The 27,330-nt window shown below is 40.2% G+C and overlaps 1 protein-coding gene across 1 annotated transcript in view; it reads right to left on the reverse strand.

Moving 5' to 3' along the window:
• The window catches only part of LOC122791404 (neuronal acetylcholine receptor subunit beta-3-like), a 199,693-nt gene that overhangs the window by 137,067 nt on the left and 35,296 nt on the right, over positions 1-27,330 (reverse strand). Inside the window, exon 2 of the mRNA XM_044059150.1 lies at positions 20,028-20,179. Within this exon, the coding sequence (XP_043915085.1) occupies positions 20,028-20,179 (152 nt within the window). The remainder of the gene's footprint in view (positions 1-20,027; positions 20,180-27,330) is intronic.

The following is a 27,330-nucleotide window of genomic DNA, read 5'->3' on the forward strand; positions in this document are numbered from 1 at the left end:
TTTCAAGTCTAGCCATTGCATCCCAATGTAATACCATAGATATGAGTCAATACCCAGGTTGTATTTATTAATGACTGCCCATGTCTAGAAGGGTTGTGGGCACTATCCCCAATAAGTATTTACAGTGTCCAGGTTCCTATTGAACAGTGTCATAGAGGTGCTTTGCTTCACATGAATTGGCAGCCTATTCCAAAGATGTGGCAGTCACTGGGAGACAAATCTGTCCCACTAGTATGCCCTGTTTAAGTTGCAGGCCATATTTAGGTCCCCGGAATGGGTAGCTCTAGTCCCTTTTGATTTATGGATGTGCAACAAATTCATTAGGTTTGGGTCAGAGATTGCTCTGTATGCTAGGCATAAGTTTCTCCTAAGAAGTGTATACAGCACTGAGTATAGTGACAGGGACTTTAGTCAATCTGTGTAAGGTATGTGTTGGAGTCCCTTGATCTTTTTAGTTAGAAACCTCTGAGGTCTCTCCAATTGTTGCAGGTGCTTTGTATGGTACATGCGAAAAGGAGCGTTATACTCAATTTTGGGCCTAGTTAGTGATGAGTATAGAGGGGTTATAACCTACTTTGCTGTAGAGGCAATGACTTTGCTAATCAAGTGTACTACATAGAAAGCCTTCCTTATTACACTAGACACATGGTGGTCAAAGTTGAGATTGCAGTCTACTTCTGATCCCAGATCTCTTACCACTTTGTAGGTACATAGGGTACTGTTGTTAATTTGATAGTGTGAAGGGACATTGTTTTTACCAAAGGGAATGATGATGCATTTATTTGCATTCAGTTTGAGAACATGGCTAAGACACCAGTCATTGGCTTGTGTAGACCCTCCTGAAGTATACTGACATCATTTGGGGATTCAATAATTGCACCCAGTTTGCAGTCGTCTGCAAACTTGGTCTGCCACAGCCCCTTAGTTTTGACCTGAACTTCTGAGAAGTATATACCAAACAGTAGGGGGCCCAGCGCTGACCCCTGTGGCACCCTGCTGGTGACAGGTCTGCTGGTAATATGGACTAACCCACTTTGTTAGTGTGTGACTGGTTTATGAGCCAGTTGGCAACCCATCATACAACAAAGGGGTTTACATTCAGTTTGCTAAGTTTATCAGTAATGCCTGAGTGTTGGATTGTGTCAAACTCCTTTGCCAAGTCGAGGTAAGCTCTTTGTGCACATATTTTCCCTTGTTAATGGCTCTGGTCACATTTTCAAAGAAATTCTCCAGGTTTAACAGGCAAGATCTGCCCTTGATGAAGCCAAATTGGGTCAGATCCAGGGTTTGGAGGTCACTTATGTCTTTATTTATGAGGTCCATGATGATACGTTCCATGGCTTTACAGATGAGGCTGGTCAGACTTATAGGTCTATAATTCCCCTGGGTCTGTTGCTAAGCCACCTTTGTGGAGGGGGAATAGCTGTTGCTGTTCTCCATTCCACAGGAACAAAGCCATTGGTTAGGCTGTGATTGAATAGGGTACTTAATGGTGATGCTAGTTCATGTTTTAGTTTGTTTAGAGGACAGCCTGGGATGCCGTCTGGTCCCATGGAGGCTGGGGTTTTTTTGCCATGGAGGCTGTGTTTTTTGCCTTTGACAAGGCTTTAATGATCTGCTCTTTGGATATGTAGGGGGGGAGTTGGTGGCAAGGTTTGTGATAAGTATGAAGAGGATAAGGAGTGAAATTATCAGAAAATCTGTCCAATAACAGGTTTGCTATCTCTGCGGGATCAGTGTGCGTGATACCGTTTGTCACTAGTTCAGCATATGCTTGGGTCCTACCTTTTAAACTACATACATAGCTGTAAAAGGCCCCATTGTTGTGATTGCTAGGTTTATCTCAAAGCTACCCTTAAAGGATTTGACATGCTGTCTTATTTTCCTGTTGAAGATGAGGAGGGTACTTTTCCATTGTTGTGGCCTCCCCTTAGTTTTGTTAAACAGCAACGTTTTGCATTTGTTGTAAAGCTGGTTGATGCTGGATGTCCACCAGGACATATTGTTTTACTTGGGGCTCTGGCTTTGATTCTCTCTGGAACAGACAAGTCTATACACTTATACAAGTGATTGTACAGGGCTTTAGTGTAATCTTGGGGGTAGTTATCACTTCCAGCTGGGGGTGGAGTGTGGAATGCATTTATACCCTCCCATAAGAATATAGTTTGCTTTGGTGACATTTTTTAGTCTGAGTTCGTCCTTTGTGAGTTCTGGTTTTAGTGCCAGTTCAAAGGTGGTCAGATTAAACTAATGAGGATCCAACAGTTGTTGTGGTGCATCTGTTTGTCATGTTAGTGAGGACTAGATATAGTATGTTTGTTCCTCTTGTTGTGGTTTGAACAATTTGTTCCAGGGCATTAGAGTTAACAAAATCAAGGAACTTTTGCGCTAGTGATTTAGGGCTACAGTAGGTTTCCCAGTCGATGGTGCAATAATTGAAATCCCCCATGACCAGAAAGTTTGGCAATATTTGGATTGACTCCAGTTTGGTCAAGTTGGCCTCATGCATATCATGATCCATGGAGGGGATGTATAACTGTATATGACTTGAATGGGGGTCTTCCCACAGTAATCTCAATATGGAGTTGTCCAGTCTAACTAGTCGGGAGGTGAATTTATCTCTAATATAGATAGAAACATCACCTCCTTTGGTTCTCACACATTTGTTTTGTGGTCTGAAGGTGTGGAAGGCACTGTAGCCTTGCAAGGTTGAGGTACACTCTGAGGCCTTGAACCAGGTTTCTGTGACTGCACAGACATCTACATCCTCCATTGACAGAAGTGCTTCCAGAGTGTGCAGTTTTTGGTTTAAGCTCCTAGCATTTAGCAGCATAACCCTTATTTTGTTATGGTTGGGAATTTTCACATTGGCAATTTTGTTTTTGAGAACTTGCCTAAAAAGGCACTATGGGGGAGGCAAGAGCCTTTGCCAGCGGCCAAAAGCCTAGTGGTGCTAGGTGCAAACCATGGCTGGCAAAGCAGCGAGGTTTTTCTACCATGTCATCCCAGACCAACAGAAACTGAATTCTCTTTGAATGACACTAAAAACTAAGCCAATTATTGAAATTGATAATTTTTTGTTTATACTCTGGCATTATTCCAGCTGAAGGCAATATGCTGCTTAAGGCTAGGGACATACCTGCCTGGGACACATACTTGGAGATCTCAATCAATTCTCTCTTCATATGGTCTAGTGAGGTATGTCTCAGGTTGTTCACTCTAACATGAGCTATGACAGAGTCATAATGGTACTTGTTGCCAAGAGACCTGAATGCATGTGTGATCTGATGAAACCTGGCACCAGACAATCAGCTGACCGTGACTTTCTCCTTATCTAACCTGATGAATGGGACAGCTGTGTGTCTCACTATGGGTTCTCCAATGACAAGAAAATGTGTTTTTTGAGTGCTATGCCTTAAGGGCTTCATACATGAGACACTGGTGTTGCTATGTGTCTTTGGTGCTGTAGGAACTGCATTAATTGTAGCAAACTTTTGTTTTGGAGGTTTTTGGTGTTCCTGTAAGTTTTTTGAGAGAACCTCTTTGCATGTAGATTTCTGTGTTGGATGCATACTGTGTGCATGAGTAGTGGTGGGTGAGTTGACAACATCTTCACTGTTACTGTTTTGAGTGCAAGAGAGCAATGATTCAAGATTCTTGGTGTAGCTACATCTTTCTCACTCTGTACTAGAGTGCATTATTGGTAGAGTGTTATCAGTGTACATGAGGCAGTTGCAACACTGCCTCAGGAGAGCCAAGTCAACAAGGCTGGCATTAGAAACAAGGGTAGTCCAGTTGTTCATATTGCTAGGTTTGAAGAACTGTTACCACAAAGGGGGTACTTTCAGGACTGATTTAGGCGGTGCTCTTAGATGGGTATTTCTGATGGGGTTTTTGACTTGTGGCTTAATAGGTCACAGCTCATTAGCAATACTTCTGAGACCAGAGATGTACTAAAGATGAGGACTACACCAATGTACTACAGCTGTATCTAAGGGAAAAATTGTCAGAATTATCTGTCCAGCCATGGTGTACAATTGAGTGGCAGTGTGCAGTGCTACATGACACACAAACAAGCAGAAACCCATTCAAGTGTAGGGCTTAAATACCAGACGCTAAAAACTTTAAACAAAAAATTAAAAACTGAAAAGAACCAATGAAGGTGCTTACTCCAAGCCTTAGTCCAATCACCCTTTACCAGACAGGTTCCAATCAGCACACTTCTATCACAAAGGTGCAGAAGGGGCTCTTACAATTAAAGATGGCTTGGAAAATATGCTCAGAATACAACAGTCACTACAAATAGACTCAGATGCAGCAAACCTGTATCTGGATTATGCTACAGCTACTAGCTACATTAATTTAGGCAGGAAACAATAAAAATATGTTTTAAACAGCAGAAATTGTAGCAGACTTTTGTTTTGGAGGTTTTTGGTGTTTCTGTAAGTTTCTGCCCCCTTATTCCACCCGCCCCCACTACCTCTAGATTTATAGCCACCTGGCCACTCCTACTTCCTCTCCCACCCACTAGACTTCCTCCCTACCAACTCCCACCCCTGCTCACTATCACCATGCCCAAGCCAATAGGGATAATTATCCTACTTATCCCACCACTCATTTTATTACCCTATCTCTTAACAAGTTATGAACACCTGTCCTTATCAGGATTCCACTACCCAAATTATCACACAAGTTCCCCCACCCCACCATCTATAGACGAATTCTTCCCCCATCATACAACCCCCAAAATAACAAAACTTAGTGATCCTTACCTAAAAAAGCAACGCCATATAACTACCAAAACAAAACTAGGTCTAAAATTACTATCCAAAGTTCTAAAGTTAATAGCCTACCTAAGGAAAAACATCACCAAAGATGGAGATATCCATCCCAACCCAGGCCCTACCAGATCAACAGAGCCCACTCAACATCCAATCTCCCTTAGACCAGCTAACTCTCTACTTATCTGTCACTTAAACATAAGAAGTCTGAACAACAAGGTTCACAACTTACATGCCATGCTTGCAACCTACTTACCTGACATCATGTGTCTAACTGAAACTTGGCTTAAACCATCAACCAAAGACAATCAGATAATGTCACCTGGGTTCAACATACTCAGAGCTGACCGATTAAAGAAAAGAGGAGGTGGGATAGCTGTCCTTTATAAAAATACGCTAAACATCCTAACTCACCCCAAACAACCAGGTTGCAAATGCTGAAATTTTAGCTCTAAAAATACAACTAAACAAACTAAAACGCATAAACCTAATAGTTACCTACATACCCCCACCGAACAATATTGAAACTTTAGAAGCCATCTTAAACTGGATAGATAACAACTATCCACAAGAAACAGTAGTCCTGGGAGATGTTAACATTGATTGGAACAAATGCTTTGCACAGTCCAATCCTACTTCTTTAAATCTCCATGGTTTCTCTCAGGTTATAACCACTACCACCAGACTAGGTAATAATAAACAAAAGGAAAGCATACTTGATTGGGTGCTCGTCAAGGAACACCCCCAAAAATATACCCGACTCTCCCCAATGATCTTAGTGATCATATGCTTACTTACATTAGGAAAGATAACCCACCCAATGCTAGCTTACCAGTCTATAGAACAGTCAGAAACAAAAAAAAATTTGATCCTCTAAAATTTAACATGGCACTCAAACACTGTAACTGGTCAACATTGAAATCCCTTCCCCTAGATGAGGCAGTCTCACATTTTAATGAAACATTCCTTACCCTACTTGACTCTCATGCTCCCAAAAGGGTATCCAGAATCAAAACTCACATTGCACCCTGGCTAACCACAGAAACCAAAACCAAATTAATTAATAGGGATAAAGCATGGAACAAATGGCGTACTACCAAGTTACCACTAGACCGGATCATCTTCCAGCAAATGAGGAATGAAACCAAAAAGGCCACCACCCAAGATAAGAAAAACTACTTTCACCACCTACAAAACAAAAACCAAAAGAACCCTCAAAAATTCTGGGGAGGATTGAACAAACTTCTCCAACCAGGAAAATCCACCACTCCTACCCCAGAAACTCTATCTGATAAGAACCAAGAAGAAATAGCTAACAACTTTAATACCTTCTTCACCGAAACAATTCAGTTACTAGCTAACCAACTACCTACCCCCTCTACCACACCTAACAATATGACACCCAACTCTGCACTATCCTTTAACCTCCAACCCATATCCACTGCCTTCATCCGATCCTGTTTGAAAAAACTAAAACCAACTACCCTCTCAGCAGACCTTCTACCTGCAGAATACCTGCAAATTGCTGCAGATGTCATAGCATACCCCATTTCAATATTAATTAACAGAACCATTACCGAGTCCACTATCCCAGCAATCTGGAAAATATCTTACGTCATACCTCTTCATAAAGGAGGAACATCCACCGAACTCTCTAACTATAGACCAATTGCTATACTATCACCACTTGCCAAAATCATGGAAAAGTGTGTGCATAACCAGCTCATGTCCTATCTCACCCAAAACAAGCTACTAACTGATTGTCAGCATGGATTTAGACCCCACCATAGCACGACTACTGCCCTCCTCTCTTTCACAGAGAAAATTAACCATAACCGGAATAACAAAAATATCTCCTCAGCTCTCTTTCTAGATATGTCGAAAGCTTTCGACATGGTAAACCACCAGTTACTTCTCGAAACCTTATCAACCTTACATCTAGACACCCAAGTTCTAAACTGGTTTCAGGCCTACCTCGTAGGTAGACAACAGGCAGTTATGTGGCAGAACAAACTCTCCTGCCTATTACCGAACAGTATAGGCGTACCCCAAGGGTCCATCTTAGGTCCTCTGCTGTTCTCAATTTTTATAAATGACCTCCATTCAGTTATCCCCGAAGCCACCTGTATCCAATATGCAGATGACTCAACTCTCATCTGTTCTAATCCTATCCTTGACAACCTTCTAATAACCACCCAACACTGCTTTACCAAAGTTGAAAATTGGCTAACTGACCATCAACTCATCTTAAACCCAAAAAAAACCCAACTTCTTCTTTTCCACCCAACCAACCCAACACCTTTCACACACTTTACCATTCAATCTAACAATGGTACCATTATTTCTCCTACTACCAACGCTAAACTATTAGAAGTAATCATCGACAATAAACTACGATTTGACACCCACATCAACCAAACTATTAAAATGGTTAACAAAAAACTAGGTTCTTTATACAGGTTAAAAACCTTCCTAACTCCAGCCGCTAGGCTAGCTACTGCTCCTATCCACCCTACAACCTCAACAAGTCTGACCTCAATCGTCTCTCCACTTCTTATAATCACATTGCTAGATTCATCACTGCCCTACCCTATAGAACACATCATTGCATTAGCCTGAAAAAACTTGACTGGCCAGAACTCCCTAATCTTCTACTGGAATACCAACTCATAGAAGCCTTTAAAATCCTGAAATATCCAGATAACATCCCTGCACTAAAGAACATCCTAACCCCTTACTCCAACCTAAGCTCTCATCTAACAAACTCTTAATACAAACTTGCAAGTCCCATAACCTATTCACTGTACTCCAATATTATTGGCAAGGTATGGAACTCTCTTCCCTATAAGCCAATCACTAGCTTATTCAAAAAGAACTAAAAATCCACTATAAATCACATTGGCTCTGTCCATGCACAAACCCTGACTAACTTTCACATGAGCAATTCCTACAAGTAGGCAATTTCTGTATTATTCAACTAAGTGTGAATTAACCTGAATGTAATGTAATGTAATCATTTGTACCTTCTATTGTAATAATCTTCTCACTCTGAATACAATGCGATATGTCTTTATGTATCTTGATTAACCCTGTTGGGACTCCGCTGAAAATGGACATGTATCCAGTCGGACTATCCCGGTCAACAAATGTAAAATAAATAAAATAAAATAAAATAAAAACAGCAGTGAGACACAAAAAAATTTAAAGAGCAGTAAAATAGCAAGGAGACACTAAAGAATACTTTTAACAGCAAACAAATCAGTTATTTAAAATATTGCTTGGTGGGAAAACAGAACAAACAGAACAGATCCTTTGCAAACAGTGAAAAGTAGCAATAATTATTTTGCAAACAGTGAAAATAGCAACAAAATACGATTTAACAGGCACAGTAAGGCAGACAAATGCAATACAAACAGTGCACTTTAGTTTACAGCATTTAAATACATTATTAAATAAGCAGAACACAATAAAAAGTGCAGTAAATAGTATAATCAAGCAAGAAAACAGGCAACTTATGATTTTTGTAAAGCTCAGAAGCCCCTAGTCGCCTGGTATCTCGGCTCAGATTTGTGGCTGGTAGCCTACATTTAGTTTGGTTTAAAAAAGCAGAAACTAGCTCAAACACAGGGCTTAAATACCAGAAGCTAAAAACTTAAAAAACATTTAAAAAAACTCAGAAGAACCAATGAGGGTGCTTACTCCAACACCTTTCATCAGGCAGGTTCCAATCAGCACACTTCTCTCACAAGGGTGCAGAAGGATCCCTTCCAATCAAAGATGGCTTGGAAAATGTGTTCAGAATATAACAACCACTACAAGCAAACCCAGATGCAGCAAACCTGTATCTGAACTATGCTACAGCTACTAGCTACACTAATTTAGGTGGAAAATACTAAAAATGTTTTAAACAGCAGAAAAACAGCAGTGAAATATTAAAAAATGCTTTAAATAGCAGAAAAACAAGTGGCTAAAGAAACATCCTTAACTGATCAGTCCCCATCTTATTAAAAGCCAGCTAAAAATAGATTACAGAGATGTGCAGAAGTGAGTGAGTGTGGGACATACCCACCACTATCATACAAGTAGACTCCACAACTGTGGACTTGATATACAAATGAAAGGTAGCCCAAGGTTTCTAGACACACCTGTGAAACCATCAATGGCTTCTGGGTGGAATAGTATAATGACCAGGGAGGACTATATTGCACTATGAGCTCCCTCAAGTAAGTGATAACTCAAGTCACATATAGAAAAATAAACCAACACTAAGATTTCAAAGATGAGATGAAAGCAGACCACGAACCAAAGCAAGTTCCACAGAACTGGCATAATGTGATAGTAACATGGAATACTGGGAAGTAACTTGGCAGTGGAGTTCTGTACAAACCACAGTCTTTCAACTTCAAAGTCAGGATGTCCCAGGTAAAAAGTGTTAGAATAGTCAAGGTGGGAAGAAGCCAGAGCATGAACAAGTACTGAAAGATCAGCTTGCAGGATAATGCGATTTACACTGGAAGTCTTCTGCAGATAAAAACATGACAGTTTCACCACAGATGTTATGTTATCTTTACATTTCAGCTGGATGTCCAGGATCATACTTAGATCATGCATTTTACTCCAACCCTCAGGCTTAATTAGACCAGACAAATACATGGAAGGTTTGACATACACAAAGAATCCCTCAGTGTAGCATGAACTGCCATGGCCCTGACTTTGGATGTACTCATCTTCAACCAAATATGTATATATACATATCATTGGTGTATAGCTCCGTCATTAGCAAGGGATTATATGTTCACCATCTTGTTCTGAAGGAAGGAAAGGTAGGTGCCTGTCATCAGTATAGCTGTGGTATACTAAGCCATGAAATTTCCAGATGGAAGCATAAACACCTTGAAAGGTAACGGGGTCAAATCTGAGCCCAATGTTGTGCAAGAATGAGGAAAAAGAGTTCAGGTCCAAACTAACCCTGTCTGACTGGTCAGTGAGATAGTATACAAACAACTTCAAGACCATAAAGGGGAGACTACAGTGAGATCACAAATGCTTACTCTGGAAGCCATGATGAATAATTATGATCAGTAATGTTAAATGCTGCACAGAACTCCAGGATGACAAAAACAGTAAAAACATCAATCTCTGACTATCATACTCAAGCCACACATAAACAATTTAATCAATACCCTTACCTAGAAAATGAGGGCTAGATATTGAGCTATCAAAAACAGTTGGAGCTAAAGATTATTTATTGATGCTTAGGTAATAACTGCCTTCTTTAAGGCAGTTGTAAATACCCCATACCTCAGTAATGTAACAATTGTCTAACACATTTTTGGGCCTATCATGTACAAATTGGTCTGAACCAGCTGAGATAGGCATGGGTCCAACCTGCAAGCAGCTAAAAATTTACTGTAATTGGGAAATGCAAACACTGTTGATGGCTAGAGTATTACTTGTAGTTCTCAAGGGAGAAAAAGCAGATTTGATGAAGGCAGTGTTTTCACTGAAAGCTCACAACAGTGAGCTGATAAAGCTTTTGTTGGATGGTGAAACAAACTGGGCTGCACAACTTGTTCACCCCATGAAAGAGTACAACTTGTCAGTTATCAACTGCAGTGATCTCTCTCTCTCTCTCTCTGTCTCTCGACAGGTAATCTGCCTTCCTGTGAGAGAGCTCAGACTGATATGTCTCATAATGCCTCACCACATCATATGTTTCACTCCGTAGACCTGCACGCTTCCAATGACTCTGAAAACTTCACCCTTCTTATCTCACAAGTGGAGCTCTTGGCCAAACCAATGCTTATCTTCCATCTTAGCAAACTAGCTAATCTACAAGGGGATCCTCTATTGTGGGTCTGTAATTAAGATATTGTTTGTTCATTTCCAGTTTGGCTATTTTTCTCTAATGCTCGTATTATTAACAGCCCACATGCCTTTTACAAGTACACATCATAATGCTAAACATGATGCTACAACAGCCTGCCTAGCCCATATGTGTGCCAGATTGCCCCAGTATCTGAGCAAGCATGCTTCTTTCAAATCACCAAAATGAATGGCAGTTTGACTCCTAAGATGTTATGATAATATATAAATCTATACTTACCAATCATTAAGAAAAAAAAAACAATAGTAACTGCTGGATTAGGGGTATCAAGGCACAGAGGACTGTGGTAGAGTATTTTTGACTCATCACGGTGGGGGTTCTCCTCAATGATTAGCCGACAACACATAAAAAGTTTTTTATTTCTAACACTGAGGACTGTCTTTGGTGGAGCTATGGGTGCTATGAATACAAAGTACAAACCTGCAAAAGGATGGAAGGAGATAGAGGCTGAGTTCTAATTTACAAAAGTACTAAAGGAGTGTTACGTCATGAGGCCACAGTTGAAGCAATAACGTTTAGTAAAAGTATGAACCATGGTCAAGTGGCTGCAGCACAAATGCCTGAAACAGTGACACTTTTGAAGCAAGTACTAAATGCAGCCATATCTGTAATGGAGCTGCCTTTGACAGCAGCAGTTTCCATTGGGTTATCCATATCCTGATACAAAAGATAATGTAGTTTGCAATCCAATTAAAAAAGGGTTTCCTTAGCAACTGCTAGGCCTTCTCTCTCATGAGTGAAGGATACGAGCATCTGTTCTGTGTTTATAATCTCATGCACATGCTTGACATAGACCCTAAGCCAGTGCTGTATATCCAGGATGGGAAGGGCTCCTTCACCCATGGTGTCTTGTCTTAGAAAAAAACAGTCTATGAATGGACTGGTTTATATACAGTTTGGACAGTAATTTCTGGAGGAAACATGGCCTAGTGCTAAAGCACATGCAGACATTGTTAAATACTATACATGTCTCCTTACAGATAAGGTATTCAAGCTCTGAGATCCTACAGGTAAAAGATCATCATCTGGAACAGTGTTTTCCACAACAGATGAACTTCATGGACACAAGGGACTGTTTTTGAAAGGAAGGTGGGTAAGCTTAACAGTCATGAAGTTCAAATCCCAAAGGATGAAAAAGTTCTACAGAGGTAAGAAAAACTGGATATCCACAGTTTTGCCCTTCACAGTAAAACTTTGAGTACAGAAAGCAGACACATGCACTATGGTCAAAGCATAACTAAGATTCAAATAAAAAGATGCCTGAGATAAGTCAAAACTACCTATAAACTAGCTGAGTGACAGAGGATACCTCTCTGCCCAAACTGGGAACCTTTCCTACTTGGGAGGGTATGCCCATCAAATGAAAGGTACTATAGACACGCCATTCACATCTGGTGCCCAAGCAACAATATCAATGAAACTAGAAGTGCTTTTAGAATGATTAATCCCCTAATGTGAAGACAGCTGCCAATCTTAGCCTTGAATGATTTCCTTCACTTGAACCATAATAATTTCCTGTACTGCCAGAGAAATTTCAACCTAAACCTTAGTGACACTCATTTACCAAAAGGAATGAGTCTTGGTCATGCTATCCTTTCATTATTATTTATAGAGTCAGAGTTCATGGAAGGCATATAGGACTCTTCCCTGCAAAAGTGTAAGACCATGCGCACCACATGTTCCCCCAGCACTACACTAAGCAGAAGGTGAGGTCCACATTCTGTCATGAAGTAGAAAAGCTGAGTCTGGTGTGCTTGATTACTCCAAGATCTAGAGAACAAGACTTCTGAATCCCCAGGTCTGATAGAGGACTGGGAAACAGAGCAGCTCAGGAATTCCATCAGTGCATTCACTTTCCATGAGTATGAATTAATTTAAAAGTGATGCCTCTATTTGTGATCCATTTGCCAGATGTTTCTTCACCTCTCTGTAAATGAAGTATGATTGCTAGTGCCCTTGTTTCTTTAGGCTCCATACAAACAGATTGGCTGTTGGACGATATCAGAAGTGGTCCTAAAAGCAGCTTTTCCCACAGACCCTTTGTAGGCAGGTGTTTACCCCACTGATTAAAGGTTATGTGGTTTAACACATCCTGGCTGGGCTGTGGCTGTTCAAAAGAGTCTTCGTAGCTAAGTGTTTACCATAAAGATTAAAGGTTATGTTGTTTAACACATCATTGTTGATATCCTTTTACTTAAAAGTTCAATTTTAAGTGAAGAAATATTCACCACGTCATCCATCATGTTTGCTAACTTATTTCTGGCCCTTCAGTGCATCTTAACTGCAGACCACATGTTTTTCCACTTTCCCATGCTGAAATTCTACAAACTTTTTTGGAGGTATACACTTTATTTAACTCATGCTATTGTTGTGTACGTCTGGGATTTCATGTCGGGATAACTTGTTAATGTACTAATTTTTGAAGAATTCAACTTGGGTGTCAACAACAGAGTATCTGGCTAGAAAATACGAATAAGATGGTGAAGTGTCCATATTCACCAAGGATATTCACACCTCTAGGCTAGTTGCCCAACACAATGTGTCTGAAATTCTCCAGGTGCAACTAACACTAGGTAAGACTGCAATCCAAATTGTAGCTTGCTACAGATCCCCCACCATGCCCCAAGATTCTCACTACACCTTTCTAAACATACTAGAAAATATTAAGATACAACCAAGCACCCTAATACTGGGTGATTTCAACTACCCTGCCATTAACTGGCAAAACTACTCATGTACCAACACCTTTGCCCAACTGTTCTTGGAATTCATAAATTCCAACGCCCTGGATCATGTAATCCATAGTCCCACCAGGGGCTCCAATATCCTGGACCTGGTCATTACCAACATGGGAAACCGATGTTCCACACCAGTGGTCACCCCTTCATTGGTTAGGTCTGACCATAAGCTAATCACCTTTGACATCCACATCCCATCCCCACCCCCAACCCAGTAAGGAAACATCCATAAAAAACTTCTCCAAGGCCAACTTCATGCTACTCAAGTCAGAAGTGACAAACTTCATGACACCCATGCAGACAGGAACTGAAAGTTTGACTGCCAAATCCTACACTAAAGCACTGTATGAGTACATTCACTCATGCATGAATTGTGCCATCCCAAATAGAACCAAGACACTCACCTCCAAAAAAAGGAAGCCAATCTGGTGGTCCCCTGTCATAAACAAACTATACAACAGAAGGAAGAAACTGTTGCAGAAAAGAGGAAAATCCCAGGATGCAAAAACTCCCTTACCAGCCTCAGTAAGAAGCTGAGATCCCTCATAAAGTCCTCCATAGCTAGTTACGAAAATAAAATTGCCAAAGATTCCAAAGACAACCACAAAGCATTATATAGCTATGTCAAGAATCTAAATGGCAATGCTCAGATCTGCTCTGAGCTACAACAGAATGGCATTAAATATACTGATTCCAAGGACATTGCCAATATCCTGGCAGATCGATTCAGTGCCAACTTCACCCCCTCTCACCCACTAAAGGGCCCATCTCAATAAAGAAGGATTGCCAAATTCCAGTAATCACGGCCACACAGGTAAAAACTACACTCTCCAAAGCTAAGAATACAGCATCCATGGGACCAGACAACATCCTGGGCTGTGTACTACATGAACTACAAAATGAACTGGCACCTCACCTAAGTTTCATGTTTAATCATAGCCTCACCTCAGGCTTCATGCCCACTGAGAGGTGCACAGCTACAGTTATCCCACTCCAAAAGGGGGAATCCACCTTGGATCCTGGGAACTACCATCCCATCAGTCTGACGAACATGATCTGCAAGGCCATGGAATGTATTATCATAGAACTTATAAACAAAGACATTGGCAACCTTCAAACACTGGACTTCACCCAGTTTGGGTTTGTAAAGGGCCGATCATGTCTCCTGAACCTGATTGACTTCTTCGAATCAGTTTCCAGAGCTGTAGATGAGGGTAAGGCAGTCCACACAGCCTATCTTGACCTTGCCAAGGCCTTCGACACCATCCCCCACTCTGCAGTCATAGATAAACTTACTAAACTGGGCATATATCCCTACATCACTCGATGGGTTGCCAACTGGCTTACTGACAGAACCCACACTGTAAAAGTAGCCGACTCCAAATCCAGCTCCAGACAATTAACAAGTGGAGTACCTCGAAGTTCAGTTCCGGGACCGCTCTTGTTTGGTATCTACTTCTCTGAAGTACAGGCCAACACTGAGGGACTCTGGCTAACAAAGTTCGCAGATGACTGCAAACTGGGAGACATTATTTAATCCCCAATGATGTGGATATTTTACAAAAGGGCCTTACAGAAACAGATGCTTAGTGTCAGAGCCATGGGATAAAGCTCAATGCCAAGAAGTGCATAGCTATCCCCCATGGAAAAAAACATGTACCCATGAATTACCACACAGGTGGCAGTACACGATACACCGAAAGTGTGATAAGAGACTTAGGAATACAGGTGGACAGTGGTCTCACCTTCGATAACCACATCACCACAACAGTCAGAAAATCCTTCTATGTGGCACACCTCATCACTACGGGCTTTTCATCCAGAAAAAAGGAGGTCATTGTCCCACTGTACTCATCCCTCATTAGACCTATCATAGAGTACAACGCTCTGTTTGGTATGTACCTCACAAGACATCTGCAACAACTGGAAAGGCCTCAGAAACACCTCACTAAAAGAATCACAGGCCTAAAGCAGATGCCCTATGCTGACTGACTAAAAAAACTCCAGCTATACTCTGTCACATATTGTCTACTCAGAGGTGATCTCTTCTTAACATACAAGGCCATGTCAAACCCAGAGCTGTTGGACATGCTACACTTAAAGAAATCCCAATCCATCAGAGCCACACACTCCAGGGACCTAAACCTTGTCATCACAATGAACAAAACATGCTGGAGTGATAGGTTCCTGACCCAGAGACTCCCCATGCTCTGGAATAGACTGCCCATACATGTCAAGCAGAGTGCCTCCTTGGACCTCTTCAAAGGGAACCTTGGTGACTGGATGGGAGATAGGAAATTTACCCTGGGGATCACGTCAGTCACCCTGCTAGACAGGAGTCCGTGGAAGTAAATATTGTGGGAAGAAATAACCAGGGAATTGTTATGGCTAGGCTTGTATAGGCCCTGGGGCCAATAGCCTAGTACCAACCTATGAACCTATGAAGCTATAAGGCTGATATTGTAGACTGTGAGGCTAATATGGAATGCATAAGCTAATGGGGATACCTCCCTGGAGCTATGTAGGAGCCAAGATTGGCTACCCACCCTGTTAGCAAACCAGCTGTCATAAAAACCTGCTATGGACCCAGCTGGAGAAAGAGAAGACCCACCCTGTGGCTGGCAGAGATTATCCACCACTCCAAGACTCAATGGCAGGGTCCATCAGCAAGTACAGTAACAACATGTAATAATAACATACATTGGCACTACAGTCAATGAAACTTCATAATCTGCTGTAGCACCCATGTTCCCAAATGTACAAACTACACATATAGACTGTAGCTACCATCAAGCCTAGAAGGTTTCGTAACATCTCAGTTCTCCATCTCTATGAGCAGAAATTGCTTGATATAGTAGACAGCTTGACTAACAGGGTTTTCCTCAAATGGGTTGAACAGAGCCTGTTATTTAGGAAAAGGAACAATGGAGTTTCTTCTCCTGCAAGATGACCATTGCGATTGCTAGAACTTTGGTAAACACTGTGGAAGGTGTGGAATGGCCAAATGGCAACACTGTTTACTGACATTAGAGTTTATCCAAGTTGAATTAGTTTTCTTATGCAATACTCAGACACTGTTGTGCAAGAAGTCATTCCTCATGTCTAATAACACCATCTCTATGCACCCTGTGGTAACTGAGGCATGACCTCCAAAATAACATTCACCAACTTGCTAAGGACTAACTCATTGCAAAATGCCAGGCAATGAAGCACAGTCATTGATAATGCTCACAGAACAGCTGTATGATGGATCACTTCTTTGTACAGACTGGGGGCTGGTGCAGTAAAGTGTCCTGTGTGGCAGTTACCCCAAAATAACTGTGATCTTATCACTAGTTCTATAAGTTTTGGGAACATAGGTGGCTTGATCTCTCATAAAGTGTAGAGGGGATGAACACACACACATATACACACACAAACACATACACACACCCATGTATACATATATATATATATATATATATATATATATATATATATATATATATGTATATAGTTCTACTTCAAAACATCGAAAACCCATAAAATCTAATTTCAAAACATCAAGACCATTACATCAAAAACCCAAAACATCTAAAACTCATAGCATCGAATTTCATAACACTGAAAATGTACAACATCGAGTAGTGTATCATCACACATGTAAATGTTATAGTTTAATCTATTAATCTTGTGGTATCACTATGAGATGTTGCAGTTTTTTATTTATATAGTTATTATTTATATAATGTATGAATTTCACACTCATTTAATTTCTACTCTCCTCTATGCCTCACCCATATATACTAATCTCTCTAAAAACAACCTTAATAAAATGGAAAACGCCTACAATAACATAGTTAGATTTGCTACAGGTAACCCTTTCAGAACCCACCACTGTATTAACCGAAAGCAACTAGAATGGCTTGAATTACAAAATTAGCTTAAATTCCACCAACGTACCATTGCCCACAAAACCCTTTACCATCCTACCAATACATCTATACTATCTACCCTCATTATCCCCTACAACAATCTAAAGACCGCTCATTACATAGACTTCTTGTAAATATTTGTAAATCAAACAACAGGGCTGGGGACTCTCTTTTTTCTAATACTATTGGAAAATCCTGGAACCTTCTTCCTTGTGAACCTTCCTCTCTTCCCTCTATATCACTCTTTAAAAACAAACTGAAACTTTTCCCCAAAACACACTGGTTGTGCCCCTGTACTAAACCTGACTGATCTACAACCTCTCTTACTTGGATCTACCTACTCTCCTTTTCTCTGTAGTCCCGTTCCTTTTCTTAGAAACAACTGACCTAGACCTTTCTAAATATTTTTACTCGCATCCTCATAATTTCATTAAGGGGACTAGTTTTACTCTTATACTGTATATTACTCCTCCTACTTTTTTTCTTTATGCCAACTTGTTTACTATTATATTGTTTAACTTAGCTGCTATCTTTTTATATGTTGTATTGCAACTACATTTGTATTGTACTAATTGTGCCTGTATATTCAGCACTATGCTATGAACAAACAACCTCTGTGATTATTTCCCTGTTCTGTACCTGCAGTGTTCAGTACACAAATTAATCTTTTGTATAAGTGATTTGCTTCCTCAGAGCTTATCTCCCTGGGCCTCTACTGAAAATGGACATATATCCCATTAGACTAGCCCTCAACAAATGTAAAATAAATAAAAAATAAATTAATAGTATTTATATAGTGTTTATTTTGCCACTCTGTATGTGTTTTTAGGCCATACAGGTAAGTGATTTAGACATTATATGTACATTCTTTATGGTGACCGCGATACAGTGGGGTTAGGAAATTAACTTTTTCCCACTGTAGTGCAATCTCGGAATTAGTATATTTAATTTGCGGGGGTGTGGGGGGGGTGCAGAAATGTAGGAAAAAGTGTGTTTGTTCATTTGGTGTTCTTACAGTTGGAGAGGATGTTATTTACATGTGCTTTGTAGTTTTCAATGTTGTGATATAAAGTTTAATTGTTTTGAGTTTTCGATGTTATGAGTTTTAGATGTTTTGAATTTTCAATGTTATGGTCTCGATGTTTTGAAATTAGATGTTATGAGTTTTTGATGTTTTGAAGTAGAACTCTCTCTCTCTCTCTCTATATATATATATATATATATATATATATATATATATATATATATATATGCAGTTAGTAAATCATAATTTCTCAATATGCGCTATAATTGGATTACCTCTGTAAACTGCAACATAGTACTTGTTCATTCTATTTGGCTACAGTTGAGCAACTGCAGAGTTGGTATATATCAGTAAAGGGGTGTGGGGATAGAGCCCCCACACTGGATGGTCTGGGAGGTAATCTGCCTCATCATATGAGATCTGAAATGACATTTTAAACAAGTTAAAATGCACGGTCATGTCTCAAAAACTGAAAGTGGATAATGTCATATAATGAGCCTTGCTGTTTAGCTAAGGGGCAGAGCTAGGTATCTGTAAAACAAGCCTGCCTACAATATAACATGTGACTACACACAACTGAAGTATTTAGGTATTAAAGAGTGCCCAAAAATGTATACGGTCTCCTTGCTTGTTCTTTCTCAGTATAGTATGGTATACACATGCACTAAGGACTCTAATGTAAAGTTCTGCTTTACAGTGCAGCTACACTAGCCACAGTTTAACCCCCCTCCACCCCACCCCCCAGTTAAACAGTCTTGCATTTAGCCTTATCTGTGCACATACATACTCTAATTTTCATGAACTCTGAACTCTTTCCTCACTACTGGGCCGCAGTGGCCACATAAAGCTACTGTAAAGCAAGCAGTGTAAGATATGACTGCAAAACAAACTGGCTAAGACCATTAGCTTTCATGGAATCCTATGTTCTGGCATACACAGTCGAACTGAAGAGGTGCATTCTGAAATCATGTGCTTTGGGATTGAGCTATGATAAACTGCTATAAAGCACTCATGACTCAGGGAGCTGTAGCAGTGGAAGTATTCTAGCATGAACTGAATAAAAATCATTCCTTGTGGTCTTCGGATTGCCTAAATGATATAAATGATGAAACGATACAATTCAAGACAAATAGTGCTATATAATTTAATAGCTACACACGTGCATGTAAAGTGTTTTATAATACAATAGATGCATACATGCATGTAAAGTGAACGTACAAGTTGGTGCTAATTATGTCATAGCAGCTTGAAAGATATGCACTTGTCACTACAGTATAGTATTACATCAATAAAAATACTTCCCAAAGTATACTGGATAAATCATTTCAGCATTATAACCTTAGCAGGAAATACACAGTTGTAATGTAAGAGTTTACATTGAAAGTCTAGATCATAAACAAGGCATGTTGTACATTTGGCTCCTAAATTTCACATTATCCTAATTTTACTGACAGGATTTATAGAGACCAGAAATACATTTTAATTATATTTGAGATATATTTCTGCTCTGTCACTCATTAAAATGAGTACATTGTTTTTCTCAAGCAATATAACACAGCCTTAGACAAACACAGTGTTGCATGGCATATGATTCATTAACTATAATAGTGTCAAAGGTAAGTTCTTATTAGATTCAGTGTATGCTTTAGCTATTTAGTTATTTTCTTGGTGTCTTATACTCACAACATCCACAAGCTGTGATATTTTTAATCCAAACTTTACTTCTATCGTGTCATTGGAAGACTTTACAGGTCGCACCCATTTTTGATAGTCTTTGAACAGTTTGGTGAGCAGTTTATCTTCAGTTTCTGCTATTGATGGAAATCTTGCAAAGACTACATGAAAAGAAAGTATTGACACAATTTTAATGGTTTAAAAACATAAGCATCACAAATTCACCTTTCTCACATTTTAGCAGGAAAATGCTGGTTTATATGCAAGCAGATCTTCTAGATTAGTGCTTCAGGGTATTTCATAGAGAGATTATGTTAATTATAATATCCAGATGGTAATACAAATGCTCTACAGTTTGTAATATTCTACATCTTTGATAATGATGTATATACTATCAGTTTTTGATTATGCAAGCTCCCTGGAAACAAGTACACTTTTCAAAAAAAGGTTTAGGCACAAATAACTTGAGGACTTAAGACAAATATTTGTGTAATCTATTCTAATCACACTGAACTTTAATGAAACAGAGGAATCACATACAGCAACTGAAACTCTGATCTGAAATTCCTGAACTTGAGTAAAACAGAGCAGTTATAAGTACTGAAACTCTGTTTTGGGACTAGTGAACCTAACTCGGAAAGAATAATTATTTGCTCCTGAAATGATAGTTTGAATTCTACACTGTGTCTATAATATCTTAGCTTGTTAACTTTGCAGCAATCATAAGATGGCTGCTGTGGTTTCACTCATCTCACCATTTCATCCTGATCAGCCACCAAGGACCCCTCTTCAATCATGGCTGTTGCTTCATAATTTAATCACAACAGACATGGTGCATAACAGATGGCCATAGGTTCATAGGTATTTACCAGGCTAATGACCACAAGGGCCTTTTTAAGCCTAGCCATGCATCCCAAATCTTTGACAAGTTCTGATACCCTTGATAAGTGTTAAGCATGGCCTAGGAAATGAACCATTTACAGGTTACCTCTATTAGAGACATAGGTGCCAAACCAGGGATGAATTTCCATTTACCCATCCAGTTGTCCAAGTTGCACTTGAATTGGGTTAGGGAGAAACTCTGCTTGACATGGATGGGAAGCCTGTTCCATAGAGGAGATAAGTATCTGGGATACATACCTATCTCTCCAGCAGGTCCTATTTATGTCACAGGTGAGGTTTAAGTCTTTAGAATGGGTAAGCCTGGTGTTGTTTGTTTTGTGGATGTGCAGGAGGTCCATCAGAGTGGGGTCTGACAATACCCTGTATGCCAGGCATAGATCTCCCCTCAAAAGCCAATAGGAGATAGAATACAGAGATAGGGCCTCTGTGGAAGTTCCAGTTGTTGGATATGACTGGTTAGGTACATCCCAAAGGGGGCATTGTACTCGATGATAGGTCTGATGAATGCCAAATACAGTGTAACAATGACTTCCTTGGACTTAGATTCCATATCTTTGTTTATAAGTTACACAACATAGGCTATATCCTGTGACATTGCTCTTTCCAGGGAGGGATATACAATTTGGACATTTTTTTGTTCATGGTTGTGACTCCTTTTTTTTACTTAACAGGCAACATTTCATTGATTTTGTGTACACAAAATGCTATATTATAAGTAAAGGGACCATTTCAGGACAGGAAAAGAAAGAAAGTAAAACTACTAAACAGAAATCAAGCTGATGATGCACTGATTATTTACAAAAATAATTCAGGGCTACATCTATTTGTCTGTATGAAACTTGGGTCTGACAGGTAACACCTTCTGTCCTCTGTTATTCAACAATAATTTTAAACAGTCTGAACATTAATATATCAAAAGATATACTTAAACCAAAATCACATTTAATTTTGTTTTTTTTAATAAACTATTTATAATGTAAGCACCATGCAATTGTAAAACAAATAAAAAGGTTATACACTAAATGCCTTCTCAGTAACCCCCTTTACAAAGAATAGTTCTGGGATGGAACAGAAATTCTCTTGTTGAAATTGATATAAACAGAGCTTCTGAATGAATGGGTTACAAAACACTTCTTTAAATTAAATGGAATACCTTCCATCCTCAAAGAACCTATGCAATCCAAAAAATAATTGGACCCAGCAACTCTAGTCTGTCTTTAGTTGGTCTGGTGGGTCCTAGGTCCAGCCTGCACTGAACTGGACAAACAGCAGAACCACATTTATGGCATCATTATAATCACTATATGTAAGCACAGTCCAAGAGACAGGATTAGTTAATAATTTCAAGGATGCATCAAGGAAGAAGGACATGATGAAGAATAACTTATTTGAACAGTACTGACCAATGTTCACATATTTTGTGAAGATTAATACTGTATGAAGAGCAAAGCAAGCTGGGCTGCACAATTCAGAAGTGCACTGCACAATTATTTGACATAGTTACGATATCAGTGGACAAGAACATTGCCTTCTTCATTGATAGATTTTCCATGTAGACTCTAACAGCTCAATATTTGTTTATTTGTTTAAAGTAAAGAAATGTGACAGCAATGATTGTTTACATTAAATAAATAAAGAGGCTATGGAACATTAAAACCAGATACAGAGCGATGGGGGGAGGGTGGTTGCTGTATAAAGCATCCTGACCACTCAGTTTATGGAGTTAGTGCTCCACCCTACCTGCAATATATACAATGGATCAGGCAGATCAAGGGCGGGATGGTGCACAAAACCCACAATTTTTCGAGAGTTAATATCAAAGTGGACATGGCAGTGGTGAAAAAATCAGCACCAGTGGAAAAAGCCACAGTTGTAAGGCATGGATAAGGTTTTATATTTTTTTTCTTTATTTTTATACCTAACAACCAGATACTGGCAGTAGCTGGCATTTCAAGTAGGAAAGTACTTATGTGTGCGTGACCAAATGTGCGACACAATCTTGAAAACAATGTCACTCTTATTTTACTTAATTTATTATTATTTTTTAATTGCAGTCAGACAAATGAAATGTACATAGACAAAAAAATGAACTAGCTATAATTGTGGAATGGACTGCATGTCTACAGATGAAAATGACTGGCTGCTATCATTGGCTAATTATTTTGGCTTTGGAAGACAAATAAAATTTAAAACTGGAGCATATCTTTCATTTAACTGTCCCAAATTTTGCAAAACCTCCCTGATTTTACCTCATAATAATTTTGCTATATCACTCATAAATGTTTTGATTTTCTATTAAATCACTTAGGATTTTCAAGTAAATCCCTGATGATTACAATCATTCAATAATACCAGACATTAGAGGTTCATTGCTTAAAAAATGCATGTTGATGCAAAACCTGGTATTCTGTTAACTATTTAAGTGAACTAGAGTAATATTTAAAAATGTCCCTCTTTGGGCTTTTGTCTCCCATCATTTTTGGTTTAGTGTAGGCTTCTTCAGCAAAGAACATGAGAAGTATGAGATGGAGTACTCCGTTACTTTACCGTGGTTAGCATTTGTGTGAAACAAAGTTGAATTTTATGTAACTGTGATTCTTTTTTTTTTTCACAATCAGATATCTGAGATGTATACATTCGTCAAGTGCCTATAACTCCTGGATGGAAGGTGTGCCTGTGGATGAAAGTAACTAGACATTTTGCCACAGTTTCAGTTTAAGTGGTCATTGTCAGGCTTGCAGGACTACTGCACTTATGTATTTTTGTATCAAACTCAGGCATCTGATGTGTAGACAGTCGACAGTGTGGCTATAATAACTGACTCTGCTGCATACCTATCAAGTATCCAGATTTTCACAGAATGTCCAGATTTTTGCCTCATATTTCTGGTCTGTTCCTCATAAAATTTGTATTTTTGTGGCAAATCATTGGGATGATCTAAGCACTCAAACCATTCACTTCTCATCCCGGCACTTATTCAAAACTCATAGCAAGCACTAATAAACCTTAGCACTAGACCCCCCTTATACTTGCAGAGAAGGACAAGGCTCTCTATTTGACCTTACCAGCCAATCATTAAAACAGTTCACTGTACCTATCCAGGCATGTCCAAAGTGCAGTTTCAGGTGTATTCTCCAGTCCAACTGGTGAATCTGGGCATTTTGAGGCAATGTTACAATTGCCTCATGTACACAGACAATCCTCTCCTCCTTTCACCAAACACTAATACATGCAAGAGATGCAATTATACAACCAAACTGGAGGCTAAGCTTTCTCAACCCAAGACTGGACCAGGCAGTCAAGAAGAGAAGGGAATTACTTGCATCACACCAGCAGTCTCACATAGACCTATGAAACCAGCACTGGCAAAAAACACACATAAATACATGAAAACATACTCGGAGGCTCTAAATAAATATCTGCAAAATAAACAGAGACCTCTAAAGCAGACATCCAAGCAACCTCCACCCCCCCACAACACAAACCATGAAACACATACTTCACAAAACCAGTGTGCCATGCAATCACAGCCCTTGAGACAAAATAACATACCCAACACACTAGTAATAGGTGAGTCTATAGTCAGGCACACTGATGTCCCACTAACTAGGCTGAACAAGGAGAAGGTTACTGTTAGCTGCCTGTCGGGTGCCAGGATCCGCCACATAACACAAGCACTCAGGTCACTCCAGAACAAGTACAAATACCACTCTGTCATTGTCCATGGTGGTGTGAATGACCTGAGCCGTACCTCCCTGAATTACATGAAAAGAGACATGGTGGAGCTCTCTGATCACATAGCCCAAGCCAGTATGACCCTGACCCTGAGTAGCATCCTGCCCTCACCAAGAATAATACCACGGTATAGAGAAAAAATTATCAATTTCAGCAATTGGTTAAGCTTCTGATGTCATTCAAAGGGGATCCAGTGTCTGTCAGCCTGGGATAACATGCACGACAAGCCATACTGCTTTGCTAGAGACGGCTTGCACCTGTCACCCTTAGGCTTTCGAATACTGGCCAAGGCTCTTGCCACTCCCATAGTACCTTTTTTAGGCAAGGCTCAAAATGCAAACCCACTGCCGTAAATAGCACAAGTAACAAAAAACTGAGCATAATGCTATTCAATGCCAGAAGTCGAAACCTCAAAATGCACACACTCGAGGCACTCCTCAGTATGGAGAAAATCAATATATGTGCAGTAACAGAAACCTGGTTTAAGGCTCCAGAGTGCACCCCAGCACTACCGGACTACAACTAATACCATACATTTTGGCCACAAAACCCGGACCGAAATACAAAATGAGGGGAGTATCCATATTCATCAAGGATACCCACATCTCCAGGTTAGTGGCACAGAACGATGCTTCAGAGATCATCCACGTGCAACTAACAATGGGCAAAACTGCTATTAAAATTATATCTTGCTACAGATCACCCACCATGTCCCAGGACCCCCACTCCACATTCCTGGAAACACTGGGAAACATAAAGGTCCTACCAAACACCCTGATATTGGGTGATTTCAATTACTCAAACATTAACTGGGAGAACTACTCAAGTACAAACACCCTTGCTCAACATTTCCTAGAATTTATAAACTCAAACGCCCTGCATCAACTGGTCAACACCCTCACCAGAGGTGACAACATATTGGACATGGTCATCACCAACATGAGCGACCGGTGTTCCACACTGGAGATCAACCCCTCGTTGGTTAGATCTGACCATAAACTAATCACTCTGGATATCCACATTCTGCCACCACCCACAGTCAAAGAAGCCACCGTGAAAAACTTTTCAAAAGCAAACCATGTTACTTAAGACCGAGGTGGGAAGTTTCAAAGCCCCCATGCTAAAGGATAATGCTGTCCAAGCTGCAAAATCCTTTACTAATGTACTCTATGGGCACTTACAAGAATGCATGGATCGTGCTATCCCAAACAAAACCAAGACTCACTCCTCCATGAAAAGGAAACCAGTCTGGTGGACCCCTGCCATAAAGAAGCTATACAATAGAAGGAGGAAACTAGTACAGAAAAGAGTAAAATCCTAAGAAGGGAAGACATCCCTGATCAGTATCAGCAAGAAACTATGTTCCCTCATAAAATCATCCAAGGCTAGCTTTGAAAGAAAAATTGCCATGGAGTCCAAAGAAAACCATAAGGCATTCTTTAGCTATGTCAAGAATCTAAGTGGCAATTCTCAGATCTGCTCGGAGTTAGTGCAGAATGGCACAAAATACACTGAACCGACTGATATAGCCAACATCCTGGCAGACAGCTTCAGTGCAAACTTCACCCCCCCCTCACCCCCAAAAGGGCCCATAACTATACCAGAAGAATGTAGTGCCCCTGAAATCACAGACACTCAGGTTAAAACAGCCCTCTCCAAAGCCAAAAACACAGCATCAATGGGACCAGATGGTGTCCCAGGCTGCGTCCTACACAAGCTCAAAGATGAACTAACCCCTCACCTAAACACACTGTTTAAACTCAGCCTCTCCACAGGCTATGTGCCCACAGATTGGTGCACAGCAAAGGTTATTCCCACCACAAAGGTGGAGCCACAACGGACCCCAAGAACTATCGTCTTATAAGCCTGACTAGCTTGGTCTGCAAAGCTATGGAGCGCATCATCATGGATCTCATTAACAGAGACATTGGAAACCTCCAAACACTGGACCCTACCCAGTTCAGCTTTGTTAAGGGCAGATCATGCCTCCTAAATCTGGTGGACCTCTTTGAGATAGTTACCAAGGCTATAGATGAGGGAAAGGTGGTCCACACAGCCTACCTAGACCTCGTAAAGGCCTGCGACACCATTCCCCACACAGGTATTATAGACAAGCTCACCAGCCTGAACATAAACCCCTATATCACAAGATGGGTTGCCAAATGGCTCACGGACAGAACCCACATGGTAAGAGCTGTGGGAGCTAGGTCTGACTCTAAACCGGTTACAGGTGGCGTTCTCCAGGGCTCAGTCCTAGGACCCCTCCTGTTTGGCATATACTTCTCAGAGGTACAGGCAAGCACAGGAGGACTATAGCTGACCAAGTTCACAGACGACTGCAAATTAGGGGCTATAACTGACTCTCTGGCTGATGCAGACATCCTCCAAAGGGGTCTCACTGAGACAGATACCTGGTGTCAAAACCATGGCCTCAAGCTAAATGCCAGAAAGTGCATAGTCATCCCCTTTGGAAAAAACAAAGTACCCACAAACTATCACATAGGTGATAGCCCTCTAAATACGGAAGATGTAATAAGGGATTTGGGGACCCAAGTAGATAGTAACCTCTCCTTTGATAATCACATTGCCAAAGTCATTAGAAAATCTTTCTATGTGGCCCACCTAATCACAAAAGGGTTTGCATCCAGATTGAAAGAGGTCATTGGGCCCCTCT

The sequence above is a fragment of the Protopterus annectens genome, chromosome 17.part0 (assembly GCF_019279795.1).
Source record: "Protopterus annectens isolate FY-2018-M chromosome 17.part0, PAN1.0, whole genome shotgun sequence".
In the NCBI taxonomy this organism is placed as follows: domain Eukaryota; kingdom Metazoa; phylum Chordata; order Ceratodontiformes; family Protopteridae; genus Protopterus; species Protopterus annectens.